We start from the raw sequence: 24,497 nt of genomic DNA on the forward strand, positions 1-24,497 counted from the left end.
TTTAGCAATACATTTTTATTTATTCTTTATTTCCAGCACGCTGGCACTTTATATTTACTAGCACAGTTTTTATTTAATTACCAGCACGCTGGCACTTTATTAGACACAATTTTACATATTTCCACTTTAGATTAGCGCAGCCTCACTTTATGTTGTTTCACAGAGTTATACTGCCCCCTACAGGAGTAGGACACTAGGCAGAAAAAAGACGGCTATGTCTGTGGACAGTTCTAGGTGGTATACTTCCCCTCTCTGCTATAGGCCTTCAGTTTTGTAACAAGCAGTGTCAGACGTATTACAACTCCATAGAGGGCGGGTGCTGTGTCTGTCAATGAACATCAGAGAAATGGATTTTACGGAAAGTCAAAAATTCCATTTTCTCTATCGTTCATTGACGGACACAGCTCTCCATTATTTAGAACCACAGGGATGTCCCCAAGCAGTGCCAAAACACAGATAAGTATGAAACCAATCCCATTAGACCCACTCAGCACAAAGGAACAAACAATGATTTCCTTAGAATAACAGAAGTCCACTGCCTAAAACCTGGGAAGGTTTCCACGGAGCAGCACCTACATACATAAGGGAGTCCCGGTATACTGTATACCTTTTATGTGGAAAACGTATTCCAACTTTAAAGCATCTACTTCCGCCGGTCACTTGTGGCTCCTATTTAGGAAAGATTTCTGTCTGGTTTTCCATGACTATCTGGTAGGAGACCAACCTATCCATTTTCACGTGGTGACACACTGTGTGTGATGGTGACACTATAGCTTGGGAATCCTTTCATAATTGGATTCACGTTTTATGCGATTGGTCAGTTGATTTCTGGTAAGAAGTAGGGATGATCGAACTTTTGAAAAGTTCGGTTCGACCAGAACACCCAAACTTCCCGAAAGTTTGGCCCGGATTTCAGAACCCCATTGAAATCAATGGGACCCGAACTTCGGTAATCAAAAAACACCATTTTGAAGCCCTAAAACCCAATAAATGCCCCTAAAAAAGTGCCTAGGGTTCTGGGTCATGCCCCAGGGACTATTAATCACACAAAAAAAGTTTTTAAAAATTGTCGTTTTTGATAGAGAGCCAATTATTGAAAAAATTATTGAAAAAAAAAAAAAAAAAAGAGATTTCTTTGGATTTAGTGTCTGGGGGGTCTAAAAAGTGTACCTGTGAAGTTTCAGCTCTGTAGCATGTCCAGAACCAGAAAAAATAAGATTGTTTGTATTAGAATTGTAGTAGAGCAGGCATAGGGCTCCGCTATTTTCACACCTGGCCGTTTTTGTTGCAGGCGTTTATTGGGCTTTTTTGTGGACGTCTTTGGAGGCAGGCATGACATCTGAACTTCTGTGTAGGGGTATATATACACACACATGTATGTATATATACACATACACACATATAGATGTGAAAGTAGCAGAACCCTATGCCTGCGCTAATGAAATTATTTGCAAGCATAGGGCTCCGCTCCTATCACACCTATATGTGTGTATGTGTATAAATACATGTATGTGTGTGTGTGTGTATATATACCCCTATACAGAAGTTCAGATGTTATGTCTGCCTCCAAAGACGCCTAAAAAATGCCCAAAAAAAACCGCCTGCAACAACACACCTGGGCGTTTTTGATGCAGGCGTTTTTTTGGGCATTTCTTAGGCGTCTTTGGCGTCTTTAGTGGCAAAGACTAAAGATGGGCTTCTTTTACAGGGAAGGACTTTTTTTTTTTTTTATAAATGACCTTGTGGCCGCAGGGTCACTTTAGGAAAACCCTTCACCCCTAAAAAAAGTCTGCATTGTGAAAAACTTTGTGAAATCTGTCAAATCTCCTGCACAGCAGCATTTCTATATGAGGTAGTGCCTGATCTCAAACAATCTGGAAGGTTAATTCTTCTTTCAGCTTAGTTGGGGCTCTTATGTTGGCGTGCAGTGAAGGATGCAATCACTTTAGGATGCTGAAAACGATTCCTTCTAAGAGGCATTGTGTTTGACACAGTTCTCCTTAATACGTGAAGTTGGAAGGAAGTGTCACTTTAGGATATTGAATTGTAAGCAAAAGTCACTTTAAGGGTTGAATCCTGGGTAATGGTCTCTTTAGGAGAAGGGAGGGGATTGGTAAGCATGTTTCTCCTTAAAGGATGAAGTTGAACTTAAGTGGCAAAACTCCCTCCTTAGATGGCTTGAACATACAGTATCTAACAAAAGTGAGTACACCCCTCACATTTTTGTAAATATTTTATTATATCTTTTCATGTGACAACACTGAAGAAATGACACTTTGCTACAATGTAAAGAAGTGAGTGTACAGCTTGTATAACATTGTACATTTTCTGCCCACTCAAAACAACTCAACACACTTGAGACATTAATGTCTAAACCGCTGGCAACGTGTGCAAAGTGAGTACACCCCTAGGTCAAAATGTCCAATTAGGGCCCAATTAGCCATTTTCCCTCCCCAGTGTCATGTGACTCGTTAGTGTTACAAGGTGTGTTAAATTTGGTGTTATTGCTCTCACTCTCTCATACTGGTCACTGGAAGTTCAACATGGCACCTCATGGTAAAGAACTCTCTGAGGATCTGAAAAAAAGAATTGTTGCTCTTCTTAAAAATGTCCTAGGCTATATGAAGATTGCCAAGACCCTAAAACTGAGCTGCAGCACGGTGGTGAAGATCATACAGAGGTTTAACAGGAAAGGTTCCACTCAGAACAAGCCTCGCCATGGTTAACCAAAGAGGTTGAGTGCACAGGCTCAGCGTCATATCCAAAGGTTGTCTTTGGTAAATAGACGAATGAGTGCTGCCAGCATTGCTGCAGAGGTTGAAGGGGTAGGGGGTCAGACTGTCAGTGCTCAGACCATACACTGCATCAAATTGGTCAGCATGGCTGCCGTCCCAGAAGGAAGCCTCTTCTAAAGATGATGCACAAGAATCCCACAAACAGTTTGCTGAAGACAAGCAGACGAAGGACATGGATTACTGGAACCATGTCCTGTGGTCTGATGAGACCAAGATAAACTTATTTGGTTCAGATGGTGTCAAGTGTGTGTGGCGGCAACCATGTGAGGAGTACAAAGACAAGTGTGTCTTGCCTACAGTCAAGCATGGTGGTAGGAGTGTCATGGTCTGGGGCTGCATGAGTGCTGTCGGCACAGGGGAGCTACAGTTCATTGAGGGAACCATGAATGCCGACATGTACTGTGACATACTAAAGCAGAGCATGATCCCCTCCCTTCAGGGACTGGGCTGCAGGGCAGTATTCCAATATGATAACGACCCCAAACACACCTCCAAGACGACCACTGCCTGGCTAAAGAAGCTGAGGGTAAAGGTGGTGGACTTGCTAAGCATGTGTCCAGACCCAAACCCAATTGAGCATCTGTGGGGCATCCTCAAATGGAAGGTGGAGGAGTGCAAGGTCCTCAACATTCACCAGTTCTGTGATGTCATTATGGAGGAATGGAAGAGGACTCTAGTGGCAACCTGTGAAGCTCTGGTGAATTCCATGCCCAAGAGGGTTAGGGCAGTGCTGGAAAATAATATGGGCCACACAAAATATTGTGTATTATGTGTTTTATCCTATGCTATGGATCTAGATTATGTGCGTAGTTCTAGCTGCTGCCCCCACTGTAAACAACCACCTGTAGGCAGCGTCTCAATGAATAAATTGGGTTTGATTAACACCAACATTGTATTTATTTATTTTATTATATTTGTTTGAGATATATGGCTTTAGTTACTGCACTTGTCACTGTTGTATATGCACCAATTGCACAAATGTATGTCTTTGGTTTGATTACTACTTAAAGTAATTCACTAAGGTTTTTTTAACATTCACATCAAATTCTTATCAAAACATTCACACCTATTTATATATTGACACTTTGGGCCCAATTTGGACATTTCCACTTAGACCCGGTTCACACTACTCCGACTTGTCAGACGACTTGGTCGCCTGACAAGTAGCGTTCCATTCTGTGCAATGGAACCATTCTAATCAGAGCGACTCAAGTCGCTCCGACTTAGAAAATGGTTCCTACACTACTTCTGGGCGAAGTCGGAGCGACTTGCATTGACTTCTATTATGAAGCCGCGATGAAGTCATGCTGCACGGGCGACTTCGAAGTCGGGGCGACTTTGAGTCGCCCTGGTGTGAACCCACTCTTAAGGGTGTACTCACTTTTGTTGCCAGTGGTTTAGACATTAATAGCTGTGTTGAGGTATTTTGAGGGGACAGTAAATTGACACTGTTATACAAGCTGTACACTCACTACTTTACATTGTAGCAAAGTGTAATTTCTTCAGTGTTGTCACATGAAAAGATATAATAAAATATTTACAAAAATGTGAGGGGTGTACTCACTTTTGTGAGATACTGTAAGTGGATGGGGCTACATAGACAAGGTCCTGCTTAGCAGGTTAACTCAGTTCAGTAATCTGCAGGTAGGAAAGTGATGATAGGTTAAGGATGGCAGACTGCAGCAATAAAAAGCACTGGCACATACTGTATGTCGTTTGTAAAACCTACGATAGAGAATGTCTTTGTACTTAAAGAACCTGAACAGCAGCAATAGTTTGTAACTGAATATGACGATAGGTGGGTCAGGGGCCCTCTCACCTAATCCATATGTAGCAAATAGCAAAGCGATGAGCGTCCAGTGATGAGGGGGCCCCCTTTTCTTTTGGAGATGCGGATGTGATGGCAGCCACTTGCCCAGCTGCAGCAGACAGGTCTCCACAGGTCGGCCTCTTACACTCGATGCTCAGCTTAACAGTGATCTCCTTAGCTTTACCAGCAGCTCTGCACTTCCCCGCCTAACTCTATCTGGTCCAGGCCCATGCTGCTCTACACAGCTCTCACACACACTCCTGCCACAGGCAAAGTCTCTCTTCAACTCCCTGCTGGATTCCCAGGCTTTTTCTTTTATATCCTCCCACCCCCCCAGTGATTTCTCTTGGGCTATGTAGTTTGGTTTCAGCTTCACTTCACTGAAAATTCTACTTCCAGCATACAACTCCCAGCAGTCTCTGGACACCTGTAATAAGGCTGTGATAAACAGAAATGCTAAACACTGCCATCTTGTGGTCAAATAAAAATCTGCATTCACAATACCAACGCCCAGTGTTACATCTAAAACATCTAAATAGGTTTAAAGGACCCCTAAGAAAAGGGTTTCCCATTGCTCCTTATCCTGACAGGAAATTAGATGAAATCTTCCCATTAGAGCAGCACATCTCAAATAAAAACCACTCAGGTTTTATGCCTTCCCTATTTTAATCAAAACGACAAAAAAAGTAAAGGAATCTTGGAGTTGGGTTTAAAGTGATGATACAGTATAGTTTACAATAATCATATTTAATACTTAATTTGTTATTTACTCAGATGATTTTAAAAAAAAAACCTCTTCTTTACTTTTTCAGGAGCCCAGCTCTTCCTTTCTGCAGATGGCAGCCTCGGTGGAGCAGCAGCTTACGGTCATATTCAAGGTGCTTGAAGAATATGACCTTGGTCCATTCTCTGTGGTAACCAGTCATTATCCCGGACACCAGCTTTTCCTGAAAACAGTGAGAGCTCTGTGTGAGGCTATTCAGCCAGGTTGGGGCCCCCAGGATGAGCTAATTATAGAACCAGGCACTGGTCCACATGGAACCCAACATGTGCTTAAACAAGTATCTGCTCCAGTGTTTCTACTGTTCTGCTCTCGGGAGGAAGCTGAGGAGTTATTTTTTGTGGCTGGTGAAGCTGGACTCCTTGGACCTGCACATATATGGATTGTACCAAGCTTCACAATTGGTTCTCCAGAGCGGCCTGCTCATTTTTTCCCTGTTGGATTAGTTAGCGTTGTGACTGATGGCTGGAGGCGAAGCTTACGGCAAAAGGTACAAGATGGCATAGCAGTTATTGCCGCAGCAGCTAAGAACTATATTCAGAAGCATGGTGAATTACCCACTCCTGGAGGAACCTGCTTGGCCCCAATGCAAATCCAAGGAAATGACACCTTGTACAGGTATGTGTCAGGAAATTGTGTCCAGCACATTAAACATGTCATCATATTTTAGTACGTTATCTTTTTATAGTACAACAATCAGTACACTTTAAGTTCTTTTATAATATAGGCCGGCCATAGGCCATCCTGCTGAACTGGCAGAGATTCAAACTGTGTGTGGGCAGGCTGAATGTACCCAAGTTGATAGATTGATCAACTTGGGTACAACCACCCTGCTGGATTCGCTTGCGATTATTGCTAGAGGCTGCTATAGCTGCTAGAAATAATCACTATCTTCTCCCAGCGGGGACAGCTTACCCCGCCCCCCTGCAGCAGATAATTGCTCGGCAGGAGAGATTCCCCTGTCAGCACTGTCTGTGTTGATAGGGGGAATCGTGGTTGCGGGAAAGAAATTTGCACCGTCTATAAGTCAAAATTCTTATAATACTCATTCATAGATTGTTTGCTGTAGATACAGTAGAATATTAAAGTAATCTGAATCTGTATAAAGATAGTAAACATAACAAATGTATTGTTTCATTATGTCACTGATTAACCTAATGCAGTTAAAAAAAATCGTAATTATTAATCATACATTTTTTGACCAGCCACATGAATGTAGGTCATAATAAACATGATTGAATGTCCCAATCAACCATATCTAAGGCCATCTGCAGCAGACATTCCCCATAGTGATCAGTCAGATTGCTTCCTTCTCCTCTATTTTCTCTGCTATGTGCACATACACATACACTTTAGGGTTTACTGAATGTGCATGTGTAATTGGAAAACACTGGTCATAGAAATCTTCTAGTGGTGGTATCATGACTTCATGTTTAGCCCTTGTCTGATGGTTATGGCCACCCGAACTTAAAAAAAGAATGATAAAAATCTGCAAAAATGTAATAAAGCAGCACTACTTAGCCCTACTAGGCAATATCAACTGAAAGTAGAGCTATAGGCAAAACCTTTTTTCTTCTTTTTTTTTCATTTTGAATAAAGTAAGGGAGGGTTATAACCCCTGTAAGGTTTATTTTTGCCATCTTTGTCTCATTGGGGAGATTTACTTTCACTTCCTGTCCCATAGCCAAACAGGAAATCTCTGCAAATTAAGAGAATCTCTTGGGGACCCCTAGGACCTCCAAAACAAAAACCAAAAGTTTTTCCTTTAGTTATACGCAATGTCTTTGTCCTTGTAACCACTTCAATGTTGAACCTGATAAACAACTTTACGGGGGAAATTGTCACAGCACAGTCCTAACAAATTGCTCATGGAAAGTTCTTTTGGCCCCTGTCCATTCACCATGCTTTTTACTTTTGCAGCTCCAATGATTAGCATATATACAATTATGTATTTTATGCCATATTCTTCATACTTTACTCTGGTACATCATGTTAGACATGTTTGTTTTAATATACTGTATTGGCAAAGTTGGCAAAGTGTATGTACAACTAAAACATTTTTTCTCTAGTTTTTAATAATGTAAAAGGGTTAGAAACATCTGTTGAGTTTTACTGTTAACCGGGAGCCCAAAACTGGAGATTTTCCCCCACTTCCTGTTCTGCTAACAATGGTTTCACCAGATGGGAAGTCTGGGTTCATCTCCAACAGCAAGAGAGACATAAATATATCTATTTTTAGTAGAGCAGGGAAGGTTTGAACCTCTTTTATTTTTTTATTGTTGTCAAGTGTTCCTATTGTAGGTTTTCTTTGAGTTTCTGATTAATGAAAGTTTTACCAGGGAAGAGGCAATAAGAGGAAATCTCGTTAATGGAGTTCTGGATAGCAGTAAAACCCAACAGGGTTATAAGCCTTTTCCTACTTTACCGCTAGCTAAAAAAAATAAAAGTTGTAGCAGGATATACAGTTTAAGGTGTACTTAAAGCAAAAACATTTTTTTTTCATTTTGGATAGAGTAGTTTTTTTTTTTAATTCCCTGACCTATCTGAGTTTAAACTTGTATTCAGTGTAACTCTACACTAGATGTCATATTCTGGTTGCATTCAGCATGTTTTATTTCTTTATAGTTTAAGTACATTACTTTCTAAACTCTTTAAGGTCCTCATTATTCGTTTTCTGTGTCCATCTTTTAGGCATATGCTCAATATAGTTTGGCAGGAGAGAGACCTGTCCTTCACTACTCAAGGATTTCTACGAGATCCTTCCATGTTAGTTATTACATTGACTCCTCAACGAGTGTGGGAGGAGGTAAGACATCCTCTATCTTCTTCTTTTCAGCTGTGAAAAAACTTCCTCAGCCAAGGAAACTTTCCTCTTCTCTAGGTTGGCAGGTGGGATCATGGTATAATTCGAATGAAGTACCCTGTATGGCCACGTTATGGTACTGGTCATCAGCCTGTGACTGATACTCGTCATCTAACTGTAGCCACCTTAGAAGAGAGGCCGTTTGTTATTGTTGAGAGCACAGACCCAGTAACGGGAGACTGTGTGCGGAACACTGTGCCTTGTCGCAAGCAGAGCAACTTGACTTTAAGGTAAATTGGGATAAATTAGAACCTCACAGTAGAAAAATGAAGGGTTTATTTTAGATTTTTTTTTTTGTGGGTAGGGTCAAGCTAACTAAAGTGCTAATTTAGTATTCTAAACCTGGTAAATATATTGCCTTACTTTTTTTTTTCACTAGTGCATCACTCCCAAAGTTTTTTTATGTTATTCCTTAGCAGTTCTGGGGAACCCTATTCCAAGCTGTGCTGTAAAGGATTCTGTATTGACATCTTGAAGAAGTTGGCTAGAACTGTTAAGTTCTCATATGATCTTTATCTGGTGACCAATGGCAAGCATGGGAAGATTGTACGAGGGGTGTGGAATGGCATGATTGGAGAGGTAAGAACTTGGTTTGTAATTAAATGCCATCAAGCCAATTTCAGCCTCTGGCAAACACATAGATAGAATTTTGACATCTGTTTTTTTCTTTATCTGTTTTTTCTATTTGGGTCTTCAGTCCTCGCCATGGCATATTCATGCTTTCTGTGACTGTATGCAGCCATTTTTTTACTGGTCATCCTCTTCTTCATTTCCACTCAACTTTTCCAAGCATTACTGTCCTTTCCAGTGAGTCAGTTCCTCTTACAGTAAGGCATCGTTAATTTAGTCTTCGGCCTTCGGGGCTTCTAGTAAAAGATTTTGCTGATTTGTTAAAGGATCCCTTTGTTTTTTTTTTCCCTGCCCCATCTTGCTTCTTAACTGTACAATTGTTGGTAGACTGTTAAAGCCTAACATCAATTAAAATAGTTTTAAAGAAAAAAGCAACTGGGGTTTTAAAGCCCAACTCCATGATAGAAAAAACCCTTGCAGTGGGCCCCCTCTTCCCCACATTGCAAGGATTACACGTTTGTTAACTCTAGGGCAGGTAGACTGCGGTCCAGATCCGGACCAAGTCACAGTCTTGTCCGGACTACCACAGTCCCACCACTTAGGAGTTGATTCTTCCCCCTGCCTACGCTGCTGTCACCATCACAGCAGAGCAATGAGCGTGAGGAAGAACATTTCTGCACACAGAGCTGGAGAAACAGCAGTACTAGTTGTAGGATGGAAGCTGGAGCTGCACAAGGAAACTTTCCAGATTAACCAGCAGGTGATTAGTTGAAAGAACACTGGGTGGTCCTAGCAACCAATTACTAGCTTGTTAAATATGAAATAATACCTTTGCCTCCTGCCCTCCATCTAGTGCTGCTGTCTCTGTGGGGCTGTGATAATAAGGGGGGGGGTCAGAGCTGCAGGGCGCTGGAATGTAAAGGAGGGACCAGAGTTGCAAGGTGCAGTAATGAGAAGGGGGATGGGTGGATCGGAGCTGCAGGGGGCTGTGATGTGAAGGGAGGCCAGAGCTGCAGGGGGCTGTGATGATAAGAGGGGCCAGAGCTGCAGGGGGCTGGGGTGTAAAGGGGGGGTGATGAAGGACACCACTGGGGGGGGTGAAAGGGGGCAAAGGACACCACTGTAAAGGGGGATTCAGAGCTGGGGGGTTGTGAAGGGGAAACTATGTTGTGAAGGGGGAACTTTGATATAAAGGGGGAATGCAGATGTAAGAACAGGACTGTGAAATAAAGGAGGTAGGCTGTGATATGAAGGACCTGAGTCATCGCACAAACATGCGATTCAGACTTCTGCTGGAGAAATTTTTTTTATTGATCGGACCTCTGTGAATTTTAATTTAATACCCCTGCTCTAGGGGGGAGAGAAAGAAGTTGTGTTACTTACTATATTCCACACTCTGGAAGGCTCTAGCGGTCCCTCAGTGTCATCACACACAGTTCAGGACTGTTAGACCTGCATTTTATGTAAGGAGAAAAACATGCAACCACAGGCTGGAGTGCCTTAGAGAGGGGCATTTAGGGAATCAGTTACACTGATGGAGTAAGCCTGCTGGTGCAAGGAGTAAGGTAAGATTTACAGTTTATTACTCTACCCCTAGAATTAATTAACATTTGCTCCTTGCAGCATGGGGGGAGGGCCCATTGCAAGGGTATTTTTTTCCTTGTGCCTAGAATTGGGCTATAAGCAACTGGTGTATTAAACGAGATTACTATCTAGGTAAAATATTTCAGATTAAAGAGATTTTCAGTCTGTAAAGAAAAGTTAACAAAAAGACACTTACCTGCCAAGGGATCCAGCACTGTCCTCAACCAGGCAAGTTCATCCCGAGTCCTTGGGGCCACAGTACCACTATGAATACTGTGGAAAGCTGGTTGTGACCCCTTGCAGCTTCACAGTCTCTCCCCACTGTGCATGCACAGCGATTCGAGCAGAATTGGGAGTGGGTACCTTTAAAAACTAGGTACCCACTCCCTACAACAAAACAAAAACTTTAAAAATGGGAGTGGAGCAGATAAATTGAAACTTCAAAGGGAAGTTCCACTTTATCTCCTCTCCCACTTTTGAAAGGTTTTTTTTAGGTATTATATGTTTTTGTTGGTTTTGGTTTATTTGAAATACTTCATATGTTACCCAACTTTTCTGCTGTCTCAAGATCTTCTACTCTCATTTTGCCATTTTCTTTTCCTTATTTCTCTTTACACAATCCTGCAGGTATATTACCAGCGTGCTCACATAGCTATCGGATCGCTCACTATAAATGAGGAGCGTTCAGAGATTGTGGATTTTTCAGTTCCCTTTGTAGAGACCGGAATCAGTGTCCTGGTATCACGAAGCAATGGAACTGTGTCTCCCTCAGCCTTCTTGGGTGAGATAAAAAAAATGTAACTTTTGTGTCTTCCCTGAAAATTATTACTCTTTAGTCTTTCATTAAAGGTATGCATTCCATTGAGATGGTCTATCATTTTTTTTTTTTTTTTTTTTGCCATGGTTTACCAACTCTGATGTTTTTTTTTCCAATATCTGATTTCTTTTAAATGGTATATCAATTATTGGTTCATGATTCCCTGCCTAGGGTCGACATTTCTGATTTCTAAAAATGCTGACGTTGTAAAACATTAAAATATTTAAAATATAGCTTCAGACATTTTTGTGTTTTCAGTATATTAATTAAGGAATAATGGGACTTTTGGTTTACCAGTAAAAGCCTTTTCTTGCAGTACATCACAGGACACAGGCTATCCTTATCTCCATATAATAGATTATGCTGCCATCTTTAGGTGACTGGACACTGGCAGAAAAGACGGGGAATCTGCTCCTAGTCATAACACTTCCCAGCTAGGTAAGGCCTCAATTTCCCTGTGTTTTGTGATGTACTCCATCAAAATGATTTTAGAGGTAAACAAAAAGTCCCATATGGTGTCTTTATATTCAGTATGATAGGGATATCTGAAAGCACTGAATATAAGGGGAAGCGACACAACAGGCCCAATACAAATAAATTAGAACAGGTTAAAAATTCACGCAGCATCCTGTAAAACACGCCAACCAAAGGTAGCGTCCTCATCAGCTTAAACATGAAGCTACCATAGCCTGATGCTCAGGATGCATTGACACTCCTGATAGAATGACTTGTTACCGAAACTAGTGGACATTTTAGACCATAAGCTTAAGAAATAAGCTGGTGGATCCATTAACCACTTAAGCCCCGGAAGATTTTACCCCCATTCCGACCAGGGGGTATTTTGCGATTCGGCACTGCGTGAATTTAACGCACAATTGTGCGGTCGTGCGACGCTGTACCTAAACGAATTTGACGTCCTTTTTTTCCCACAAACAGAGCTTTCTTTTGGTGGTATTTGATCACCTGTGCGATTTTTTGATCACGCGCTATAAACAAAAAAAGAGCGTCAATTTTGCAAAAATAGCAATATTTTTCACATTTTTTTATATGAAATTCCCCCAAAAAAAAATGTAAAAATCAAAATTTTTAAAAATTTTCGGCCAATTTATTTTATGCTACCTATGTTTGGTAAAAAAAATCGCAAAAAGCGTATTTTGATTGGTTTGCGCAAAAGTTATCGCGTTTACTAACAAAGGGAAAGATTTTTGTCATTTTTGTTGTTTTTTTTTTAACGCGTAATGGCGGCGATCTGCGATTTTTTTTGCGGTACTGCGACATTGCGGCGGACAGATCGGACCCTTGACTGACATTTTTGACACTTTTGGGGTTACCAGTGACATTTCTACAGTAATCAGTGCTATATATATGCACTGTTACTGTAAAAATACACTGGTAGTGAAGGGGTTAACTTTATTTGGAAGGGAGGGGCTGTGTGTGTCCCTAGGGGCGTGGTTTCTACTGTGATTGGCTGTGGCTCTAGCTGTAAAGACACTGATCAACGGATCTACATACCAGATCCGTTTTATCAGTGTCTTTGCAGCGAAGAGAATGACAGGCAGTTTGTTTACACAAGCTGCCTGACATTCTCCCTCTCCCCCGCCGATCGCCGAGTGACCGGCGGACATCGGGTCCGCTGGTCACACGCGCGGGGGGGTCCGTGACCACGCGGGAGCGGGAGCGCGCCCCGGGGGGCGCGCGCTCGCTCCCTAGACCCTCACAAGCAAGCAACGTAGCCCTACGTTAGTTTGCCTGTGAGGGGCTGACCGCCGACGTAGATAGTCGTGCGGCGGTCGGCAAGTGGTTAAGAGATGGTAGATTTGGAAGCTTTGTAACCCCTCCTTGGGACTTCAGGTAGCACAAATGGGGAATCTGAATGACAAATTGAAGCAGTTCACTTTAGTTAACACCGGCATCTGACAATTAGGATGAAGGACATCAGCACAATTTCCTGATTGAGTTGAAGCAAAGAAAACACCTCCTGTAAAAAGGACAGTTAGGGCTGTACAACCACCTTGTCACAGTGGAACATTAGGAGCAGTTTCAGGAAAGAGCAGCCAATTCTAAAACTGTGTGAGCTGAAGTAATGGCAATCAGAAAAATAACCTTCTGTGTCACAAGGATGAAAGGAACTTCCTGGATGGATTTAAACAGAGATTTCTGCAATACAGAAAATACCAAGTTGAGTTCCCATGGAGCGACATAGTCATAACCCGTGGAAACATTCACAAGGCACAAAGGCATGCACCAAGAAATGTGAAGCAATCTGTTTCTGAAAAAGGACTGGCAAGGCCAAAATTTGATCCTTGATCGTACTAAAGGCCAGTCCCAGATTAATTCTATACTGGAGAAAAGCCAGGATCACCGATGACCCATGACTTGCATGGATGAAATCGTTTAGCCTCACATCAAGCAAAATAAAATCAGAAGATCTGTATCCAGCGTTCCCATCTTCAGCTGAGCTCTTCGAATACCTCTGGCTGAAGAAACCACTCCTCTGAAGACAGTTGGTGATGTCTGAGAAAATCGACCTGCCAATTTTACATGCCTGGAATGTGGACGGTGGACAAAGTGAGAACATTGAGTTCCCCCCAAGACAGTATGATGTCCACTTCTTTCTCGACCGTCCAACTTCTGGTACCTCCTTGATGATTTATATATGCCGTCACCATGGCTTTGTTCAACTGGACCTTTACAGGGAGGCTGTGCAACTGCATTGACAAATGTTACAGAGCAAGGCGATTTGCCCTCAATTCAAGGAATGTTGATGGGAAATGTGCAATGGGCAAAGTTCCCTGCACCAAGAGATTGTTCAGAACTCCACTCCAGCCCTCCGGGCTGATTTCCATCATTAGGACCCTCCAGGATAGAGGGAGAAACTATTTTCCATCTCCAGCATGCGTGAGGATATCCACTGATCCAGAGACCTTCTCGTACTGGGTGTTCTCTTGTTCCATGCCATCAAACATTCTGTTGGATGAGCCTGGATTGAGACTGAGCAAAGGGCACTGCCTTGAAAGAGGCTATAATCTTTCCCAGAACCCTCATGCAAAAACTAGTTGAGAAATTTGTCAGTGTCTTGGACCTCAGTCCTCAGAGCAAGAAATTATCACTCTTGTCTGGGTGGCATCCAGGGTCAGGCCCATATATTCTAACTTCTGGGTTGGGATTAAGATAAATTCAGAACCCATCCAAACCTCTTCTGGGTTGGGATTAGGATAAATTCAGAACCCATCCACACCTCTCAAGAGTGTACACAGTGTGAGACACATTGGGCTCAAGAAGAAAAGTGGATTGGTAACCCATAACAGGGATACACCGGTTATGCAAGAGCCTCAGAACCAGAGCCAGGACCTTGGTGGACAGTCTGAGAATAGTGAACAGACCGCACTGCAGGGCCACAAACTTAAAGTGGCGGTCCTCCACTTCAAATTAAAGAAATCTTTGGTGAATTGGAAAGATTGAATTGTGCAGGTAAGCATCTTTGAAATCCACTGATGCCAGGAAGAAATCTCCCTGCTGGAAAGAGGCCACCACTGACCAAACCAATTCCAACCCTGAACATCGCTGTTCAGTTCAGAACTGTAAAGAGGTTGTAAAGAGGTTGTAGTAGAAACCATGAAACTTTCACCGTCTGGAAGTAGAATAATCACTTTTTGAGATAGAAGATAATCGAGAGCTTGCCAAAAACCAGATCTTGTTTGTGGATTCAAAGAAAGCAAGAGGGGCACCTCTTTATTGTGAAAATAACTTGTTCTCCGGCTTAGATGGCTTTGGGAATATTGGACAAAGGTTGTGGCTTAGAGCCCAAGGCCTAGGATTGGAGAAAGAAATGGTTCTTGGAAATTTGGAGTTTTTGAACCATATGCTTTACCTCTTAAGCATTAACAAAGTACGCTTACCCATAATCACCTGCTTCTTGCAGGGTAATTCTGCTGACCAATACTTCAATCATAAAATCCTGCAATTGTGTATGGACAAGACCCCTAGATGAAAATGTTGCTGTATGGAGTCCTCCAAGGCATCCACTAAAAAACTAAGAGCACGTGGGAAATCCTCCAGGTTTCTGCTTGTTTTGGTATCACCACTAGTATGATCCCTCTCTCTCTCCTTATGCTACAAGCCCAGACCCTACATTTTTGCACAACCACAGCTGCAATTGTCAACGGTATAGCTGCCCACACCAGAGCAAATGAGGCTTTAAATAATATCTTTAGATGTTCGTCCAAGTCATTTTAAATACTGGGACCTTGTTCACTAGACACCAGAGTTTCCTACTGAGATAAGAAACTGACTGATCTACTGAAGGCATACTCAATTCTTTAGTAAATTTACTCTCTATGGGGTATTGCTGGGCAAACCTTTCTGGCAGAATGAACACCTTGTCAAAGTGAGCACAGACCACAAGTCTATCAGTGCCTATCAGCGTGGCCTCATCAGTTCCCATACGTTCAGCCTCATCAGTGCCCATCTGTGCAGCCTTATCAGTGCAGCCTCATCACTGACCGCTTTATGGGGTTGCCAGACTGATTTGCCTCCTGGACTCTGCCCTCTGGCCCAATTCACCCCATAAGACTGGCACTATATTAAAAGTGTAGCGCAAGCCGACGGAGACCCTTTTTGTTCAGGACCCGGGAGGAGGCTGTTTTTTTTTCCGTGCAGGGTGCAGCTTTTTTGCTGCTCCCCTGCAAAGTGCCACCCTAGGCCTGGGCCTTGTTGGCCTGGGCCAAGATACAGCACTGCACCTTATCTCGGAGCAGCGGTCCATGTCAGCTGCGAGGGCACTATGCCATAGGCACCAATGCGCTGTTTACCCCAGAAGATTTCCTTATAAATCTGCCTATTCCCCACATCCAACAAGGAAAAGTTCTGTGGCTTCTTAATACTTGCTGCGACCAATAGCAATACAAGGAAATGCTCTGCTGCAACCTATAGTCCAACAATAGTATTCGGTCTGCTGCGACCTGTTGTTCCACAAGGTAAATGCTAATGCTGCAACCTGTAGTCCTACTATTGATCTGCCCTGCTGCAACCTGTAGTTCCATGGGAGCCTGTACTACCAATCTCACTTGTGGATCCAAGATGTCTACTGCCATAGCACTCCACCCCACTCTTGCCATCATCAGCCACACTAATCATTTGCCTAGTCAGTCCTAGGTGAATGCAGGGGCTGAGAAAAACTCTGTCCGGCCCACAGGAGCACCAGAGGAGGGTACTAACATGGGCTATCCTAGGGTACTTTCCAGTCCATTCCTAGATGTTTAATCTTCACCCATCAAAGCAGGCAATGCCACAAGGACCTTCAGGGACCAAAATCCCTAGCTGGAGATCACTGCCCTGGACCCGTATAGCACCCTACTGGTCTGCAGGACAAGATTACATTTCGCAGGCTCTCATTCTGCAGGGTGTAATGCCACTCTGCAACATTACAGGTTGTCTCTGCTTGTCCAGAGTGGGTCCAGGTACTGTTCCTCTGAGCATAGAAAATGGATCCAGAAAAAGCTAGTCTCCTAATTCTAGATGGAACCGTTGAGAAGCAAGCTACTTTTTTTGTGCAGAGACTGCACAGACATGATCATTACCTAAGACACTAGGAAAAAAAACGAAAGCCTTGCCTAATGGGGAGGGATTATATGTGGGATTTCTTGTATATTTTTGCTGGTGTGCAATCGCCTAAAGGTGCCTGCATAATCCTATTGTAATGGAGATGAGGATACCCCATGTCCTGGGATGTATGATAAAGAAATAACCTCTGTAAATTTCCTATTTCAATAACACAACAGGAAGTAAAGAATCAGACCCGATGGGACACATACAGCAACTAAAACCTGACAGAGGATACAACTTTTCCTAATTTTCCTGGATGTATTCCTTTTTTGCTGTGTGCGTCCCTATGTCTTTGTTTGCTATCCTGGTGACTCAACCACAACGAACAGGAAATCTCTTCAATGTGGTTACTAACACCAAAAAAAAACATTTTCTTTTCTATCTTAATTAGAATAAAGGCTTTGGCTTGCATTTTAATGTTACTTTTCCTGTACACCTTCTGCTACATGTAAAATACTGCCCAAAAGGGTTACAAATGCAGTGTTTGTGCTTAGCTATTTATAGTCATTTTTTTTTTGCCATTAGTTACAGTTCACTAATACCCACCTTTTGTGCTTGTGCCCTATCCCCCCATCCCTTGATTGCACCCATTCTATGTATACTCAAAAATCTAAATAAATCATGTATAAAAACAAAAACATTTTGGCACCTATATTGAAGCTCCTCATTTGTGGAAAAACGAAGGGAACGCTATAGAAAGTGTTGCCTTTGTAAAATGTTTGAACAGGAAAATATTAGATTTTTATTCAACAGTACCTACAGATAAAGGTGACATACCTAAAAAAAAAAAAACAAGGAGATTTTGCCTTTCCAACCAATTATTTAATAAATAAATAAATAAATAAATAAATAAATAAATAAATAGCAATAGTAGTCATAGTATATAGTGCTCTAAGTGCACCCTTGGCTTCATAAGTTGGTATTGCCCCCATTAGTATAAATAACTACATGCAGAGTTTTTGCATTATTGTGCACAAGTTACTGACATTGACTCTGTAAAATCTTTGACCACTTCTCTGTGCAAAATGTAATAATCTACAAGAGGTTTGTGTTTCTTTACATTTCTAATTCCCCACTACATTTAAATAAGATTCAGATCAGGGCTTTGACTAGGCCAGTCCATAACTATACATTTCTTCTTTGTGAGTCATTCTTTGTTAGGTTTGATTGTGTGCTTTATCTCATTATTATGTTAAATGTTCTATTTTTAGTACAGCTTCAACTTTCAGACAGATTGCCACACATTCTCATTAAGCATACTTTGAAATAATACAGAATTCAAAGTTAGCTTGTTGACGGCAAGCTGCCCAGGACCTGAAGCAGCAACGTAACCCAAACCATAACATTTCCACCACCATGCTTTAAAGTTAGTATAAGGTTTTTCTTCTGAAATGCTGTCGTCACCAAACATGTTTACTGTTACTGTGAACAAACAACTATATCTTTGATCCATCATTCTACGGCACATTGTTCCCAGCAGCCTGGTCATTACCTATACAGTAAAACCTTGGATTGAAAGTAGCTTGGTCTGCAAGTGTTTTACAAGGCGAGCAAAATGCATTTATACATTTTAACTTGATAAATGAGTGATGTCTTGTAATACGAGTAGCAATTGAGTAGAAGCCTGCAGTAACAACAAGTACAATTTAAAGTAGTGCGATTTAAAGCCCGACTTCAACCACTCATTCAGCACTACTCCAGGACTACTTCTGTAAGATTTGTAACAATTTGATATGACTTCAGTGCTACTTCAGTGAGAGGGGATGTCCCTGTCACAGGGAGGAACAGTGATGTTATGAACAAAAGCTTTACTAGCAAAGGATTAATACTTAACTTATTTCAGGCTCATGTAAGAGAGGCACATCTAAGTGTAGCAATATGGTTACATTTCATGAAGTTACAACATTTAGCAACTCACATGGTTGATGATTAAAACAGGCACATCTAAGTAAGCAAGCATACGGGGTAAAGTTGTCTACATAGACCATCCTCCTCACCGACGGCTCTCACCGCTGTCAGTCTGCAATCGTGACCGGAAAGACTACCCTGCAATAGAGCAATCTGAAAGCAAGGCTTAAAGCGCTTGTGGAGCACAGCGTTGAAGGAATGACATCGATGGCAGTGACGGTGCGAAGGGCGGTCTATGTGGACAGCTTTACCCTGGATGCCTGCATACTTAGATGTGCCTGTTTTAATCATCAAACATGTGAGTTGCTAAATGTTGTACCTTGATCAATTGTAAACATATTGCGCCTCTCTTCTCTTTTATACTCTGCAGCTCTTGCTGGATTCTGCTTTATACATTACCTATTGACACTTTTTTTCTTGTTGTGGAACGAATCATATGAGATCCCATTATTTCTTAAGGGGAAAATTCACTTTGATATACGAGTGCTTTGGATTACAAGCACGTTTCCCAAACAAATTATTCTCCTAATCCCAGGTTTTACTGTATTTTCAATTGCAAATGGTAGTCTTCTATTCTTTTTGGACAGAAAAGTCTTATTTGTGGTACACCTTCTAGGCAGGTAAATTGGTGCAATCTCTTCCTGATTGTAGATGGCATGCATGCACATACTGTAAAACCAGCTGTTGCAAGAGCTACTTGAAGATAATGCGATTAAATATTGAGATTCTTGGAGACTTCTTTTAGCTTTAAACAGTCAGGTTATGGGCTGAGCTAGTTAGGCAGACTAGTCTTGGACAAATTAGCAGTCAGAAAATCTCCTGTAGATTTCCTTCACTTGGAGCCCTGTGACATCACTAACCACTTGCCTACAGGGCACTCCCCCCCCCCCCCTTCCCATCCAGGCCAATTTTCAGCTTTTATCACTCTCACACTTTGAATGACAATTGCGTGGTCATGCAACACTGTACTAAATTACATTTTTATCATTTTTTTTCTCACAAATAGAGCTTTCTTTTGGTGGTAAATAATCACTGCTGGGTTTTCTATTTTTTACTACTGGCCTTCCCCCAGGCGGCTGCAGCAACTGGGTCCATCTCTTTCCCTCTCATTGGCTCGTGACTGGGCTGACTAGGGCCTGCAGCAGTGAAAAACATCCCGGACGAGCCCCCAAATGTAGCAGCACTGCCCCCTGAGAATTGCTTGGTAACTGTATGTTCTTCTGTGCCGCTATGACCCTGTGAACTGTCCAGCCCTCCTGACACTCTAGGTTCAAATATGTTGTGTATACCTTTAAATGGCACACTGACACAATGCAAATAGATTTTAACTCCTTAGTTCAGCTTTACTCAAGGAAAAGACTTGAAAAGAGTATTAATCAACTAGGCCCTGGATAAACAGCCAGGGCTCAGTTGAAATAACACTAAAGAACAATAAAAAACAATTATAATAACAAGTAAATACACCAATAAACACAGTATCTTGCAGTAAGTGAACGAATCTCTCAGAAAGCTATAAATTGTGATAAGAAACACTTTTGCTAAAGGGGAATCCTATAATACCTGTATCCTAATGAGAGATGAGGCAATCTAGATACCAGTAATGTCCCCTTTAGGAGCAATGATATAGCAATGTTCAATTTGCAAGGCCTTGCTAAGGTCTTCACCAGCAATTGGAACTCAAAGAACAAATGATCCCCAGTGTGTAGCACAGTGTGAAACAGGCAATGCAGAATAGCTGGTCCTGATTATCAATGGTCCACTAACTGATCCAGATGTAGAGTGTCTGTGTTCAGTGTTTAAGAGAAACTGTAGCAACTGGTAACGACACTGAGTAGGTGCTCTCTCACCAATCCCGATGTCCTTCTTATGAGTCCTGGAAGAACAGGCAGCGGCAACTCTTCACGCTGTGAGACACTGAGATGGCTGCGCTCTGCTGTCTCAGTGAGTCCCGTCGACTCCACTCGATCAGCGATATTGCAGGGATGTCTGCTATGCAGCGATGGTCATCCATTCCACCTGGGCTGAGTCCGCTAAGACAGCTGGGTTGTGTGCAGTAGGCTGCAGTCTGCTTCCTCTGCGGCAGACTGATGCACACATGATGGATCCCAGGAAGCAAGAAAGCATGGTCCTGTTTATAGTCTCCCCCGCAATTCTATTCTGGAGCCCATGGCTTGCTGGGAAGTACAGTTCTTAAACAGTTCAGCAGAGCAGTAATATCCTTGTAGAAGCCTACAGTTCCCACAATGCCTTTCTTCCAGTCTCAAGAGTATGATGCATGAAACCTGATACCAACATTAGGGGTTCATAGAGACAGTCTGAGAGCAGAAAATAAGTCTGCAGTGTCAGATAATGGTACTCCGCTCCCAGCTACACTTAGTTCATGTCAGTCAATTTTGTGAATTAGTAATTTTTCTCCTTTACTGATGTGTGCTGATGAGGCGGCACTGATGAACATTGATATGCTGCACTGATGGGCACTGATGAGGTGGCACTGAAGGGTAATAATGAGGTGGCACTGATGAGCCACACTGATAGATGGCACTGATAGGCGGTACTGATGGGCACTGATAGGTGGAACGAGTGGGCACTAATAGGTGGCACTGATGGGCAGGACTGTTGGGCACTGACTTGCTGCACTGATGGGCACTGACTGGCATCACTAACGGGCACTGATTGGTGTCAATGATGGGCACTGATTGATGTCACTGGTGGGCACTGCTGGGGCTTTACTGTAATCAGGGCACTGATGATCATGTGCCCTGATTACCTGTACTGGTCTCCCCTGCGAGGAGATGCCGCTGATCGTCTCTCCTCTTCTTACACTCTGTTAGTGTGTGAGGCTAGGAGAGTCGATAAATGGCATTTCCGCATATATACAGTATCTCACAAAAGTGAGTACACCCCTCACATTTGTAAATATTTTATTATACCTTTTCATGTGACAACACTGAAGAAATGACACCTTGCTACAATGTAAAGTAGTGAGTGTACAGCTTGTATTACAGTGTAAATTTGCTGTCCCCTCAAAATAACTCAACACACAGCCAATAATGTCTAAACAGCTGTCAACAAAAGTGAGTACACTTCTAAGTGGAAATGTCCAAAATGGGCCCAATTAGCCGTTTTCCCTTCCCGGTGTCATGTGACTCGTTAGTGTTACAAGGTCTAAGGAGTGAATGGGCAGTAGGTGTGTTAAATTTGGTGTTATTGCTCTCTCTCTCTCTCATACTGGTCACTAGAAGTTCAACATGACACTTCATGGCAAAGAACTCTCTGAGGATCTGAAAAAAAAAAATTGTTGCTCTAAATAAAGATGGCCTAGGCTATAAGAAGATTGCCAAGACCCTGAAACTGAGCTGCAGCACAGTGGTCACGACAGGACAGGTTCCACTCAGAACAGGCCTCGCCATGGTCGAACAAAGGAGTTGAGTGTATGCGCTCAGCATCATATCCAGAGGTTGTCTTTGGGAAATAGATGTATGAGTGCTGCCAGCATTGCTGCAAAGGTTGAAGGGGTGGGGTTCAGCCTGTCAGTGCTCAGACCATACACCGCACACTGCATCAATTTGGTCTGCATGGCTGTCGTCCCAGAAGAAAGTCTCTTCTAAAGATGATGCACAAAAAAGCCCACAAGCAGTTTGCTGAAGACAAGCAGACTAAGGACATGAACTACTGGAACCATGTCCTGTGGTCTGATGACAAACTTGTTTGGTTCAGATGGTGTCAAGTGTGTGTGGCGGCAACCAGGTAAGGAGTACAAAGACAAGTGTGTCTTGCCTACAGTCAAGCATGGTGGTGGGAGTGTCATGGTCTGGGGCTGCATGAGTGCTGCCAGCACTGGGTAGTTACAGTTCATTGAGAGAACCATGAATGCCAACATGTACTGTGACATACTGAAGCAGAGCATGATCCCCTCCCTTCGGAGACTGGGCCGTAGGGCAGTATTCCAACATAATAATGACCCCAAACATACCTCCAAGATGACCACTGCCTTGCTACAAAAGCTGAGGGTAAAGGTGATGGACTGGCCAAGCATGTCTCCAGACCTAAACCCTATTGAGAATCTGTGAGGCATCCTCAAACAGAAGGTAGAGGAGCACAAGGTCTTTAACATCCACCAGCTCCCTGATGTCATCATAGAGGAGTGGAAGAGGACTCCAGTGGCAACCTTTGAAGCTCTGGTGAACTCCAAGCCCAAGAGGGTTAAGGCAGTGCTGGAAAATAATGGTGGCCACACAAAATATTGACACTTTGGGCCCAATTTGGACATTTTAACTTAGGGTGTACTCACTTTTGTTGCCTGTGGTTTAAACATTAATGGCTGTGTTTCGAGTTATTTTGAAGGGACATTAATTAACACTGTTATACAAGCTGTACACTCACTACTTTGCATTGTAGCAAAGTGTAATTTCTTCAGTGTTGTCACATGAAAAGGTATAATAAAATATTTATAATAATGTGAGGGGTGTATTTACTTTTGGGACATACTGTATGTGACCGACTGTGATTGGACACAGCCGATCACATGGATAAAGAGCCGTGTCATCGGCTCTTTACCAAGATCAGGGTAGCGTTGTATCGTAGGAACATATGACGTCGTCCCAGAACGAGAGCCACCCCGCTCCACCGTCATTTGTTGGCGAGCAGGCGGGAAGTAGTTAACCAAATATGATCATGTCCATATATGGCCAATGACATCATCGACAGACCCCGTCCCTTTACTTATATTGTGGTGGCGGGAACCAGGTGATGAAATTCGGTGGGAGTCAAGCGAGAGGTTCAGACAGAGGTGTTAGCAGGCTCCCTAACAACCAGGGCGAAGCTGTCACACTTTGTAGTGGTAATAATAATATCACTATTAAATGCTTCACTTCAAACTGCTTCTGGAGGTTCACTTGGCCAAACACCCATTCGTTCAGCCGTTCACACAGAAATCTCCATAGACTGTTCATAGTGTTAAGGTCTCACTCATATTATTTCTCCTGCTGGTCAAATATTCTAAGCCTGTAGTGTTACGCTATTTTCTGTATTGGTGAATGTTAACTCTCATGGTAGAAAGTTCTTATGACTAATCTTCTCTTTCGATCAATGTTAGTGAAATGTTATATTCGCCCGGCAAAAAAGCAACAAAGAAAATATTACGCACATAATACAAACATTACAGCTATTATTTGTTATGCTTGTATGAATTTCGATGCATTCACAAAGTGAATTCTTTTTAAATAGACCCCATGGGGAGGATTTACTAAAATGGATACACACACAATCTGGTGTAACTTTGCCTAGCAAACTTCCAGGTTTTTTTTTTTTGTCAAAGCTTAATTAAACAAGCTGAAGTTAGGAGCTGATTTGTTAACATGCACAGCTGCACCAGATTCTGTGTGAACCAGTTTTAGTAAATCCCCCCCATGTGTCATTTGTACAAGTACTGTATATAACCTTTATCTGTAGGCACTGTTATAATGAAGAACCAATGTTTGCCTGTTCAAATGCGTTAAAATTACTTACTGTACTGGGAGAGAAGAAGGCCAAAAAGTTAGAGGGGCTTTTAAACTAGGTGATGGTGGGGAGGGTCCAGATGTAGAGTTAGCCAGCGGGGAGCAAAGTTCAGCAGACATTATTGGGGGCATTAGCGGTAGGCAGACCAGAGATCCAAAACCCAAGGTAGGTAGGCTGACAAATTGAAAGTGCAGCCTCATAACATCTAACGAGGATATTGTATGCAAGCGCACAAAATTACGAGGTTTGTATGCCAATGCTAGAAG

General features: G+C 42.5%; 1 protein-coding gene across 3 annotated transcripts in view; it reads left to right on the forward strand.

Moving 5' to 3' along the window:
• GRIN2C (glutamate ionotropic receptor NMDA type subunit 2C) overlaps positions 1-24,497 on the forward strand; it is a 240,164-nt gene that overhangs the window by 100,980 nt on the left and 114,687 nt on the right. For 2 of the 3 annotated variants that reach the window (XM_082271610.1, XM_082271611.1), the window contains 5 exons: positions 5,418-6,004; positions 8,078-8,192; positions 8,268-8,479; positions 8,666-8,828; positions 11,031-11,184. In XM_082271610.1, the coding sequence (XP_082127736.1) occupies positions 5,418-6,004; positions 8,078-8,192; positions 8,268-8,479; positions 8,666-8,828; positions 11,031-11,184 (1,231 nt within the window). The remainder of the gene's footprint in view (positions 1-5,417; positions 6,005-8,077; positions 8,193-8,267; positions 8,480-8,665; positions 8,829-11,030; positions 11,185-24,497) is intronic. The other variant, XM_082271612.1, reaches the window with a different exon arrangement.

Source organism: Pelophylax lessonae, assembly GCF_965119305.1.
Source record: "Pelophylax lessonae genome assembly, chromosome: 11".
NCBI classification, from domain to species: Eukaryota; Metazoa; Chordata; class Amphibia; order Anura; family Ranidae; genus Pelophylax; species Pelophylax lessonae.